Source organism: Dryobates pubescens, chromosome 24 (genome assembly GCF_014839835.1).
Source record: "Dryobates pubescens isolate bDryPub1 chromosome 24, bDryPub1.pri, whole genome shotgun sequence".
Taxonomy (NCBI): domain Eukaryota; kingdom Metazoa; phylum Chordata; class Aves; order Piciformes; family Picidae; genus Dryobates; species Dryobates pubescens.
In genome coordinates, this window is record NC_071635.1 from 6,126,702 (window position 1) to 6,140,131 (window position 13,430).

Sequence of the window (13,430 nt, forward strand, 5' to 3'; positions counted from 1 at the left end):
CTGCAGCCAAAATTAAAAGGAAAGCTGGCCTTGACTCAACAAGGGGAGCAGGTACCCTCTACTTGGCATGACAGTGGTGGTACCCTGCCTGCAATTACACAAATGTGTTAAAACAGTGAAGCAGATTTCATTTTTACCAAAGAACAAAGTAAAAAGAGCACAGGATTCAAGATGGCATATCAGCCAGTCATTCCCTGCAATCAAATTTTAAAAAAAAAAGTATAATTCTCAAACAAAAAAAAAAATATCACACCACCATTGGGCATATAAACTCTTGAATTCAAACCAGATGTGCCTGTCTCAGAAACCCCAGCAAAAACTGCAGCCTTTCCCGTGTGGGTTTTTAATAGATTCTCACAGGCAGAACAAAGGACAGCAATGCTTCCCAGAGGAGTTTAACTGGATCCTGAGGATCACTAGCTGTATGATCTGCTTTTCTATTGTCCTCAGGGGGATTTCACTGGGCATAAATAGCATGCACTGAAGAGATAAGAAGCTAGGGGCAAAATAAATCACAACAACAAAAAACCTAACAAAACCCCCCACACAAAGCAAACAAAAAAACCCAGCAACCAAACCAGAACAAAACAAAACAATGAAGTTGCAAGACTAGCTTGCAGCCTTTGGTCTACACATCTCCAGGTCACAGGCTGTCAACGATGGGCTCCCTTCTCCAAAGATGAATCTACAAGAGTAAATCAATAGAAATTGTTTTGCCATTGAAAAATACAACTCACTTATGTTTAATTTCTTTCTGTTTTGTAATACACACCCCCGCACCCCTGGAGCCAATACCCTGCATCACTACAGCTTGTAACCAACCCAACAAAAACTGCACTAAGTGTGAAGAAGAAGCAGAGGGTGGGGATATCATACAGTGCACTAGCAGGTTTTGTGTCTTCACCTTCCTCTAGTCTTGATTGTTGGTACAAACAGTAGGGTCTAGTAACCTAAAGGCTCCATGTAAAATCTCTTCTGAAAAGAACAGCTGAGTTTCAACAGTGCTCACAGGTATACACTAGCATTAGGTGCACCCAAAGGAGTAGGTAAGTATGACAGAGGGAAGAATTAGGTAGCAGTACCTATGGCTAAATAGGTGTCTGTGGTTCAAGGATCTGTTTGATAGTAACTCACTCGAGCTAGGAAAACAAAATAAAATGGAAGAAAGGAAATCTATTGCTAGTGTAACACACATTTCCTGAAGTTTAAAAAGTTCTGGAAATGCTGGGACATGTCACTGGTAGCACAAACCCAAGTATACACAGTATTTTGGTTACAAGAGAAGCATCAGGAGTGAAATATTTCTAGCAGAGTTTAGAATTTGCCTAGGAGAATTGTTCTGCAGCTGCTACACAGTAACCCCATCATTCACTTCCAAACCCACAGCGCTGATGGTACCCAAACGCACACGAAAGAAAACTTAATCCAAAAGGTCCACCTTGGTAGCAAGTGGCAGTACCAAGAACCATTGATTTTATTGACATCTTTTCCTTGCAAGGTAGAGCTAACATTCATGTTACATGTTCACAAAAACCAGGGAGAGCAATTAGAAGACTGGTTCTCTGTGCAAGTTAGGTGAATACAGACATTTGTGTACTCAGTTCATTTTGTGCAAATGTAACAACAAAGATAGTGGAATAAAACTTTTCTAATGAGAAATGTGTTTCCAAGCTTCACATCAAATGTTGGCATTTATACATAAAAATACAATTCAGGGCAGGGGAAGAGAGATGAGGCAAATATTCAGACACCTACGGTTGGGATGCCCTACAATTAATTTTGTTCCTTCCAAGACCTGAGCTTCACTGGTACACTCTGAGGTCACCCTGCTTATGCCAAGATGCTCTTTTGCTCCTAAGGTTCTTGTCCAGCTTGTGCAAACCTGCAGATCCCACAGCACTGCAAGCAGTCTGCCAGAGAAGAAAGGCAAGCATGCTAAAATCTGCTCCCCAAACCAAAAAGTGTCTCTCACCTAAGACAACATTAACAGTTCAGAACAGCTGAATCTTTTGCAGTATGAGCAGGCTTCAGAGCCCAGTACAGGGTACAACTACACTTAAAACACACAGAAACATTTAGGTTGGAAAAGCTTTTTAAGAGTCCACCTGATAATCCCTCAGCACTTCATCTAGACATATTTTAAACACCTGGTGACTCCACCACATCTCTGGGCAGCCTGTTCCAGAGTTACAATCCTTTTGGTGAAGATATTTCCCCAGTATCCAACCTAAACCTCCCCTGCACATCTTGAGGCTGCTTACTTTTGTCCTATTTCTTGTTACTTGGGAGAAGAGACCAACCCCCAACTCCTCTCAGGTAGCTGTAAAGAGCAAGAAGGTCCCCCTTCAGTCTCCTTTTCTCCACATACACAACAGGCAAAGGAAGGTGAACTTCATATAACAAGAGAAGTAGCACTTGGCTGCTACTTTAAGCAAACAGCATGGGATGAATCTCTGTATGGCTTCCTCAGATGACCAGTATGGGACTAAGGATATTTCGAGACAGCACATGGATTCTTCACCAAGTCACCAGGAAAAAGAATGATTTAAGAAAAATAGCTATCACCAGAAGACCACCATCAACATTCCCTTTGTCAAGTTCTCTATGTTTTGTCCCAAAAGCAAAAAACCAAAACAAACAAACATACAAGCCAAAACAACCCCAACAGCCGGAGTGTGTTAAACCATTTAAAGCCTAAGGGGTACTGCATGATAAATCCTGACAGGCTGTTTCATAGAAATAAAATTATCAAACATTCAAATTACAGATCCTGCTCCTCCTCATAGGAGGTTTTTCTGACAAACTACAACATGTTCTGTAATCTTTAGCTCAAGCAGACTTTTAAAAGCAAAGCCTTCCTTCAGAAAAGCCCATTCTCAGGTTCCAGAGCCAGGTTCTGATGCCCTTTTTGCTACACTGCAGTAGCAAAAATCAGGTTGTATCAGTAGAAACCCTGAAAATAATCACATTTGCATTCCCATATGGATTGCAAGCTGCTAATTAAATCTGTCTTGACTAGTTGAGAGCACTGATAATTTCTCATATAATATATGCACCAAGGGCAGGCTAATACCAAAAATATTTAGGGTCTGGGATTTTTTTCCAGGAAAATTAAGATGTCAGTTAATTGACTTTTTTTTTTTTTCTTTTTTTTTTTTTTTTTTTTTTTCTGTCAGGTTTTGTCTGAAGACCTCCACAAATCTGTTTTTCATTCCCCCTCCCCCACCTCCCTACAGATGTCATTATTTTCGGAGGAAAACCTCACACTTCTCCCTCCTGTTCTTCCAATTAGCTGTAATTATAACAACATTAGCAGCAAAGTAGGTATCTCGAGGGCAACAATCTGGAAAGCAGCAGAGTGTGGAAGGGAACAAGAGATGATACTACACTGAAAGTAAGCAGATGTGTCATGCTGCTTCTTCTGCTCATCTGGGCATCCTTAGGGCTTTGCAAGTTGATTTCTGCTATCCCTAGGTGTGCCAGAACAAGGTGGTAACCAGCTGCTCTCACCTCTCCCACAAGCCTCCAGAGCTACCTCTTGAACTGAGAGGTAGGTGGAGGGCTACTCCCCGTGACTGGCTTAACTGGATCCAAAATAAAAGTGTACAGTTTAGGTCAGACAAACTCAGTAATTAAATCTTAAGTTCTGAAGGGATAACTGGGGGTCTGAAATACAAGCACCAAGAATCTATCTGCTAAGAAAACCAATACAGTAAGATTAATTTTGGAAGTGAAAAAGGCAATACATGCCAGCAGTTGTGGCATGCAAAAGGGTTCTTGCTCTGAGTAGACTTTGAGCAATAAACCTCTTTTCCAGACATTTTTTCATTATAAACTTGGGTTCAGGAAAATTCTCCAAAAATAAATTTTTTTTTTAACTGTCTTTTCAATTCTGCACAGTTGGAGAAGGAAGGAAGTCAACATCACTTGCCAAATAAAGTGACATTAAGTACACTTGCTGGAAATCTTTCTGCCTTGCTCCTTAAACAGAAATAAAATCATAACAAAACCAAAAAAATCACAACCAAGAACAAAAAGATTGGAAACCAGTCCCTGGAACACAGAGTGAAAGAGTATGGACAAACTTACGAGCTCATGTCCCTCCAAATGCATCATTGCTGGTCCAACAAGGCTAAGCTGGAAGAACTGAAGCACAGTTTAGAACCAGGTTTTCTGCACTGCAAAGTACCTGGGGTGGGACCAGCCCAGAGGTGGGCAGGAAACACATTGCTGGTGAAATAAGGTAACTCCTCATCTCATCATCTTCCTCCTTAATCCCTACCTGCCAGCCAACGCTTAACTTTCCACACTTCCCTTCTCTCTTTATTGTGACCTTTGAGGAAAGGATATTTCATAGCTCTTATCTGACCAGCTCCCTTTAGCTAGAGTCTCTTCACTCAGAAATGCTGCTGCACATAGTAGCTCATTTAAACCCACCACTGTAATTAGCACCGGTACAAAAGAGAACAAAGAAGGTGGAACATCAAGAATACTTTCATCACCACATTTCTATCTTTGAAACCTTTCTCAAAACACTTAAGTGCAGACTTAATACAGGTGACTACATAGAATACATAAAGCCAGGCTAATGCCTTTTAATTGATAGAAGCTGGATTTCCCTGTGATCAAAGGCTAACAAAATAATCTTTGTTTTATCAGCCAAGATAAAAAGAGTAAGAGCCCCAAAGATCTTAAAACAGACATCCTACACAGTGCTATGATGGGACTCCTTAAGAATTCCTCTTTATGAAGACTGAAGGGAAAAAGGAAGGGAAAAGCCTTCCAGTATCCTACTCACTGTCCTACTGAGAAGGAGGTATTCAGATGTTCTGGACAAGGAACAGAAATAGAAAGACAGAACACTGATTTTTAATTATTTTTTTTCCAGGGAGTCAAAAGTCAAGTCACAGAATCAAGCAGGCTAAAAGAAGAACCCTCTTTCTTCAGATCCCTGGACCACAGCTGTGGTTGGTGGTCGGACTTGTTTCATTCGCAGTTATAAACATCCTCCCTGTATTCTCTGGTACAGTAAATCACTTTGAGTTGAAGTGGGAGGAACAACAAAATTAATCTCATGTCCTCTCTTGCAGTCACAGCGCTACTTTCCCTACAACCACATCAGAACCCTCCAAACAGTTACCATGTAATTAGGGGGAGCTCATCCTCCATTTCAGCAAGCTATATTCCCACCCTATCCTCTCTTCTGTGCAAATGTGGATGACAATAAACAACAGAACAGTTCCTCTGTAGCCATCTTCTAGATGTTACAAACCAGCTTTTGGTGCTGAGCCCCTGTCACCCCACTCCCACCCTGAAATGGCAGACGCATGAAGCATACATTCTGCTACAGTGCACACCAGCAAACATAGGCCAATGTTATCACTCATCTGAGATTGTATTGCTACAAAGGGGCCATGAGGCATGAGAATCAGCCAAAACACAAACCAAATAATTCTCAACCACTGCTGCGAGAAAAGAGGCGGTTTAGGGGAGTTTCTGAAGGAGAAGATCCAGAGGAGCAGAGGCCATCCAGAACAACATCCCTTCATCCTTGTGGTTTCTGGTATCCATCTTTTGAGTGGCCTAAAATGACTACTTTGAAACCCCCAGGAACTTGTCATGCTTTCAAATGATTTCAAATACAAATATTAAATTAAATACTCCTTCTGGTTTTCCAAAAGATAGTTTGCACTGACACTCTGGCAACTAATGAACTTTGTCCTTCCAAATTATTTTATTGGTACCTTGAACTATCAGAGCATAGCAATGAACATTTTGCCTTTAAGGTGAAACAACATCCTAAAGTCTGTACTTTGTTACCAAGACTTCAAATACCTGCCCCATCTCAGCCTCCAGGTTTGGCACATTACTAAAAGTTCTCTTAGCTGGCACAACAGAAGCTCTGATGACAACTCTGAGGATGTCTTTTCTTTAGGACTATCACTAGGTGTTTAATGAGGCAAATGCGTGATTCTATTATGTGCAATAGAGATGTTTTATGGACTGCAATGAAGCTGAAAGCTGTAATGTAGATAGTATTACACTAGCAACCTCACCTGTGTTGCACATACACCAGCCTTGGCTCTCTGAGGCAAAGCTGTCACATAAGCACTCAACAGATAAATTGGGAAGTTTATTCTACATCCCTCCAAGGCCCCCATCTGAAAAAAAAGTACATTTAAAATACGCTCTGTACAGCTGTTGTCTTACCATTTGCCTTGTGCTGCACATCTGGCGGAAACTGGTCAGGAACATACCACTGATAGTCTGGCTGCACAGAACAATAAAACATTATTACAGCAATATGGACTTCATAGACACTTCAAACAAAAGAGCAGTGACATGATAAAACTGTAATTGTGCTGTGAAGTTTTTTATTAGTCATACAAAAGTAGTTTACCCCCAAAAAAATCTATTCAGCTTTACATGTCCACTGATTGAGCCTTTCAGCTTGCTTCCTTTTTTTATGATGTGTGGTTTAGATCCTGCACTCAGAAGTATCTGTGTAAACCTTTCTAGAGCCCACAAATTGAAAGAAACATTAGCAGAAACAAGTCACATTTTAAAAGAGATAAGGAGTAAAGTGCACCAGAAGGTACTAACAAGCATCACATTCTCCGTACTAAAGAACCCCAGCGAAACCTGGCATACATTGACCTGACAGGTAAAACTGTTCAGTCTGAATACCTGCAATGTCTGTAACACTTTTCAGTGTGACAGCAATAACCACTTTAATAAAGTTCTCTCCCTACCTCCCTTCCCCACAGGTTAGCTATTAGTGTTACCATAACATTAGCTGTTATCAAGTAACTTCTTGAAAATACTGTGGGAAAGGGACAATTCTCATGTTTCTTGTAAGAGGAAGTATTGGGAAGGTTATGAACATGCAGGTTTCTTTGTCTAGGGAAATCCTGGAGGGAAGAAAAACTACGCTGTAGTTTATACCACACACCATGGCAAATGAGCAGCAAATTACCGCTAGAGGAAAACAATTTTGGTACCCAACATTTCAGTTCAAGCTGTATTAAACTGTCTATCTGCTTCAAGTAGTACACAGAGACTTGTCAAATGCCACATCATTACTGCTTCAAATTAGTTAAACTGGGAAAATAATTCTTGTTTTGCAGAAATTACTCTGACAAGATCCTGAGTCATCCCAAAAAGGCTCTTACAGACTTCAACTTGTAGGGAAGAAATGTCAGAGACTTCTTAAGTTTTGCTTAAACTGAGATGGCAGGATGAAGCTGTAAATACAGAAAGCAGATTTAACTGCCATGCACATTGTCACTCATAGCTACATAGAAGCACTCAATCTCATACAGTCAGGAAAAAGGAATTATCCTATTTTCACTCAAATTTTACCATCCCCAGAAATTTTAGCTAATTCTGTGCTTATGGCCAAAGCAAGACTCCGCTTTGCTTTAAGCACAGGTAGTTTTTCCACCAATAGCTCAAAATACACTAATTTGTATTTGGTTTTTTCAGTTTCTGTTGAATTTACTGCCCTCTGTTCTACTCTTCTCTTTCATACCTACTTACACTAAGGAAACTTGAATGACTTTCAAAAATAGGCATAGTTCATCTCAGACTAAACAAAATGTTTCTCCTTACAATGGAAAAGGAATGACAAAGTGCAAAATATAAAAAGGAACTAAAAAAGCAAAAGAACAGACTAAACACACAGGATTACATACTTTAACTCAGGATACTCATCAAATTCTAACACCTTTCTTCATTGCTAAACAAATTGCTCAGGGAGGTATCAAAAGCTCAGAGCAGCAATGCTGCAATCACACAGACAAAGAATTTCAAAGAAAACTCAGAATGAAACTGGGAGTTCCAAAGCAACCAGTCAAAATGACCCCAGCGCTCCAGCAGGAATGGCAAAGTTGTAAACCCAGTGATCCCGTGCAGAATTAGAAACCCAGACAATGAAAGTTCAGGGAGAAGAGCCAAAATAATCTGGGACAGCATCCAAATTGCAGTAAAAAACATTCTGCAATACTTACAACTCTGATAAATAGGCAGATAAGCACACTCCCAAAGCACAGAAATTACTTGTTTGACCACAGCTTTTCCGTTTGATTTCTAGTCTGAAAGCCTTGTATGTGTTTTGCAAAACATTCAGCTCTAATTCCTGACATAATGAGCATCTTTCCAGGTGTGACAGCTTTATAACCAGAAACACGTATTGTGTATTTAGAGTGACACTCGCCATGTTTAAATGTGTTCTCACTTGATGTGAACAAGCACAACCCACTCGGATAACCCTAAGCACTTCCAAAACATCCTTCTTTGAAGCAGTATTTGCCTTGAAATGGATTACTCCCCCTCATATAACCTGCCCTAATGCAAAGTTATTCTTCTTCATGCTGAGGAAGACAGGTCCCTGTTGCGCGCCAGGAAAAAACAAGCAAATTTCCATTTTGTGAGCCACACTCAGATATAACTTCTACTTCTGCTGATTTATTGTATTTATTTATTTGCAATACACAGGCTTGCTTGGGAGAATTGCAATTCTAAAGCATTCACAGCCAGAGTGTCTCACCTGAAGAGGAATCATATTTTTCATGTAATCCCAGTTTTACAGCAGTGTACCAGAGAGGAGATACTACTGGGTACAAGCAACAGCATCAGGGATTTTGCCCTTACAATTGAATAGCAACATTGTGAGTCCTGCTGATAGTTTGCCTGCCTGCCCCAGCAAGCATCCAGGGAACCTAGGACTGTGCAGGCTGGCTGCAGTGTTATTGCCTGATAGCAGGACAGTTATCTTACCTATGAATTCAGAAGCTGAGTGAAGAAGGAAAGTATCTTCCAAACGACCAGAGAAAGAAATACCCAGCACAAGACATGGAAATAAGACATGCTAGTCAACAAGCTTTCTCAGACAGAATAGAGTGAAGAGACCAGCATAATGCTGACCCTGGTGACATTCTCATTTTTGTCACTCCCATTTTTTTTGGAGGCCCAGAAATGGGCTCCAGAGAGCAAACCCCCAGTTACAAATTCATGTAACTATACAGCTAGACTGGGCTTTGAATGTGTGCTGTGGAAGTACAAAATAAGCAAGAGTGCAATCAACCAACCTTATTGTTTTAATTAAGGGATGACCACCAGTATCATTGAAAGCAAATGTATTTTAAACCCCTTTTTCTTCTTAGGGGTATTGTAGATAAATAGTATTTGCCAAAGTAAATTTCAAATTTCTAGGAATATATACTTCAAGCATATCTCATCAACCACTTATTTAAATTGCTGCCATTTTTCCTCTCTGTGCAGAGATTTCTGTTAGTTTTTAATTTGCACACGGCAGCACACTGTGCAACTCAGTATCAAAGACACTGGAGTAGCAAAGAAGAAAAGAACACAACTACTGAGGAAATCAGCATTTTGGGCTAGATAGCAAGGGCAGAGGCCATAGAGAGATCTCCAAGCTGTTCCAGACCTCGGGTTAATTCTAAAACCGGTACAAAATCTTGATCTGGAAGTGGCAACAAATTGGGAAACAACAGAGACAGTTGCTGGTGAGGATGGCCCAGAGATAGCACCATGCTATTCTTCCATGTGATGCCATGAGAGTCAGTGCCCTTGAGAAACAGCAGATGGTAGGAACCTTACTGAGTGCGGTTGGTGCTCAGGAGCCCCGCGAGACGCTGGATGTACTTGAGGATCTTGATAGTGAAGAACCAACCCACAACTCCCATGATTAGCACATGGTGAGATGAAGAGGGGAGGCGGGTAGCTGGGCCTCTCAGACTGCAACGAGAGGTCTTTGGTCTGTCAAAAAACAAGCAAAGCAAGAATTACATTAGCAGTGGGGTCCGCTGACCAAGTGAATATTCACATATGAATTCATCAGCAAAAAGCCATGGGGAAGAAACCTCCTCTCTCAGCACAGGTCACAATGCTGCTCGTTTAAGCCCCTTCAAGCTGCTTATGACTTTAAAAATTCTTTAAGAAAGCTGACTCGTGCTCTCTACACTCATGGCTGTGAGAGGTTCTCGCTGTGTCCATTCGCCAGTTGGGGTTGTGCAACACATGTAGTCTTTCACAGTTTCTAGACAGTGCAAAAATATATAGGAGGATGGTACTCTGAGTACTCTGTCTTCTACAAAAGCTTTGCTTTATCTTACTGAACTGCTCAGGAGGGAGCTGGTGGGTGAGGGAAGTACACCTGACAGATATTTCATGCAATGCTACAATGCTACTTGTCCAAGGTATTTCTATATACCTGGGATGCAAATCATGGCATTCATTCCCTCTGGCATTGCTTGAAATGCTTCCAAGTACCCATAAAAGGACTGATAAGTCTGGGGCCCTACTGCAGCAATGCCCAACATGACCCAGGACACTCAATTTGCTCCCCACTCCTGCTGAAGTCAAGGGGCAGAGAGGTGCTTGACAGTACCTTGCCTCTGGTTTTACAGCAAGACTCTACTAGTATCAATGCATGGGTTGGGCGAGAATAAGCCAATACTGAAATTTGTTTCACAACAAGGTTGGGGAGGACAATAAATCATCACAGGACATTCTGGCAATTGGCTAGTCTTTGAAGATATTGAAATATTTTGTCAAGACAGGAAACCACAAAATTTCATCATTTTGAAATGGGGATTGAGAAAGCTCAGAGTTTTGCATGTTGTGATTTTACTATGGCTTCCTGAATGTCTGTGACCAGAGTACTGACACTACTGACAAGAAATAAAAGGGTGTTGCAACAAAAAAAAATTGCAGAGGCTGCTCAGCTAATTTAGATGGAGACAGTTTTTTTTCCTCAGTGATATTAAGAGAGCTCTGTAATTCCACTGCAGAGGTCAGGATTACAGAAGCTTTTTATTTCAAAAGTTGGTTTGATGTTACAAGTCTTATATCAAGTGCCAGTGAAACAACTGGCAATAGAATAGAATAGTTCTCCCCTCCTCCATTTAAAGATATGTTTGAAGAGTTTTTGCAACAAATACTCCCTTCATCTACTTAATTTGGAAGTCACCTCAAATCATTTCTCATCTTCTTAGTGCGTTACTTCAGAATGATTTCATCCCAGGTGGTGACCCCATACAAAATCCAACATCAATTAATGGAAGCCAGAAAGTTTTGGGTTGTGTAGAAAGTGAGAAAACAAAAATAAAATACACATGTGCTGGCAATGGTAACTTAATTTTGACTCATACCTGAGAGTTTAGTTTATTCAGTTGAGACTGTAATCTCTTGTTAATTTTCTGCAATGCTTCTTTCTCCTCACTAAGTCTTTCTCTGTCAGACCTCTCCTTTCTGAAATCTTCTTCATATATTTGTACCTGCAACCATTATGACCAAATGATGTCAATTTCAGCAGAGCCTCAATGGAAGTTTTCATCCACTTTGCTGTTCTTAAACAGTGGCCAAGAAGTTGGGTACATTCTACAGGGCTCCCTCCCCGTAGAATCCTGCAACCAAGTTTCCCTCATCTTTTTTATTGCCAATACCAAATCCCAAGCAATGGCTACTCTCCAGTGGAACTGGTCAGTCAAGACAGTCCACAGTTGCAGACTACATAGACCCTTGCAGCTTAAAAGGGTAACTGGCAGGTATCAGTTTTAAATGTTATAAATAAGATAGCAAATACTAAAGACATTTATTATTTTAAGGGATAAACATTAGCAGAACAACCATTTTACTAACATTGTTTGAGTTTTCAGTTATCACAATTCTAAAACCATAGAATGGCTTAGGTTGGAAGACTTAACTCTGCCCTGCATCTCAGATGCGAGCAGTTACAATTTTCATGGAGATGCTGACACAGCATCGAAACCTGACTTCTTGCACGCAGTTTGACAGAACATTATCACCTTCTCTACCCTAATGATGAGCCACTATCATCAAATAATATCCTGCCTTTTTATAGCACACTGAATGTCAGTGCCCTTGAGCCTGCCTCACTTTTTCATAGCTGTCTGCAGCTTTACCTTACCTACTGTACTACCTGTCTATCCAAGGTGCGGCCCAAAGGACTCATCTGTGCAGAATAAATGATAGTATTTAGAGCTGTGGTCACATATTAATGACCTGAAGAAGAGCTGAACTAGTCAGGACTGTCAAGGAATTTAGACTTTGGCTGTAGCACTGGGGAAATAAACCAAAACTGTAAGAGGTTGTTGTGCCCCAGATGTCACAAAATGTGTCTGAAAAAGATAATTCACCCACGTGCTTAGATCTTTTTACATTGCCAGGAATCATACTGCATCGTTCCATTAAAAATATCTAACCACCCCAGGCACAGGCAGTGAAGCAAAATGCAAATCCATGCATGAATTGGTGTTAAGCTGGCCAGTTTAGTTCTTCAGCTAAGGGGCAGGTATCCACCTGGTACAAAGCTGGAGTTTGGTAGCACTTCTACTGACAAATTAACAGCAAAAGGATGTTGGAGTGGGAACTACCACCAGAACTTTCAGAAGTCCTTTTACAGTCTCTTGTTTGGTCACTAAAACCTACTGACAGTCTATTTCCAAAGAACTTGGGGCTCATGCCCTGCCTGGTGTACAGATCCAGTTTCCTTTTTGCAGGCAGCAACACTATAACTTCAAAAGAGGACTGAGAAAATGTTACTGCCCCAGTGAAAGAAAAGTCAACATGAGGCTCAATAAAATATTTTCACAACTTGCCTGTTGTAGCTAATCTCTGCATATATATATATCTCTGGATATATCCCCTTCCTGAACAATGCTGCATAAAAGGTAGAAAGGCTTTGTGTGGCATTATGGGGACTTGGCCATGCACACCCCTGATCCTCTGAAGCAGAGGAAAAGTTGTCACACAAATCTAGATCTCTTGTACTACTCATCTACACTCTTCTCTCCTCAGTATCCCTGTCCATCTGCACTCCTTTCTCCTCAGTATTTCTTCTCTCCTGATTCTACTCTGCTGTCCCACTTCCCACCCACTCCTCAGCTGTATAATCTGCTGAAGCTGCAAGGGAAACTGCTTTGTCAGTTTTGCCATATATTCTGTTGCCTGAGAAAGGGGGGGGACCCTCTCAATGAATGAATCCCTTCATCTCTTCTGTCTTGGTCAGTGATGGGCTGATGACAGACAAGCTCTGGTGAGACTGTCACGTTGCTGTTTGTCCCAAGAGTCCCTCCTCCATACAGTTAGAGCCTCCTGCTCCATTTTGTGCAGAAGGAAGTCTGGAGTCACTGTACTGATTTATACAACTAGAAAAAGACATTCATAAAATGGATACCCCATGAGAATTCTGGAAAAAAAAATTGATTTACTCTATTTTATTGTGTAGAATGAAATAACTCATTACTGTACAATCAAGTGCAGGATTTTACTCTCCAGCATGTGGCAAGCATTACATTAGTGAGCAAAATCTGGCTCTGCTGTCAAACGTGACAGAAACAAGTATTTTATTCCCACTGAATAAAATTCCCATTCTGATCACATCC

At 40.9% G+C, this 13,430-nt stretch overlaps 1 protein-coding gene across 1 annotated transcript in view; it reads right to left on the bottom strand.

Moving 5' to 3' along the window:
• Positions 1–584: 584 nt before the first annotated feature.
• Positions 585–13,430, bottom strand: part of TNIP3 (TNFAIP3 interacting protein 3) — a 49,214-nt gene continuing 36,368 nt past the window's right edge. The window contains exons 9-12 of the mRNA XM_054172507.1: positions 11,175–11,300; positions 9,622–9,780; positions 6,211–6,271; positions 585–685 (exon numbers count right to left, since the gene is read on the bottom strand). Coding sequence (XP_054028482.1) covers positions 654–685; positions 6,211–6,271; positions 9,622–9,780; positions 11,175–11,300 — 378 coding nt within the window. The 3' untranslated portion in view covers positions 585–653. The remainder of the gene's footprint in view (positions 686–6,210; positions 6,272–9,621; positions 9,781–11,174; positions 11,301–13,430) is intronic.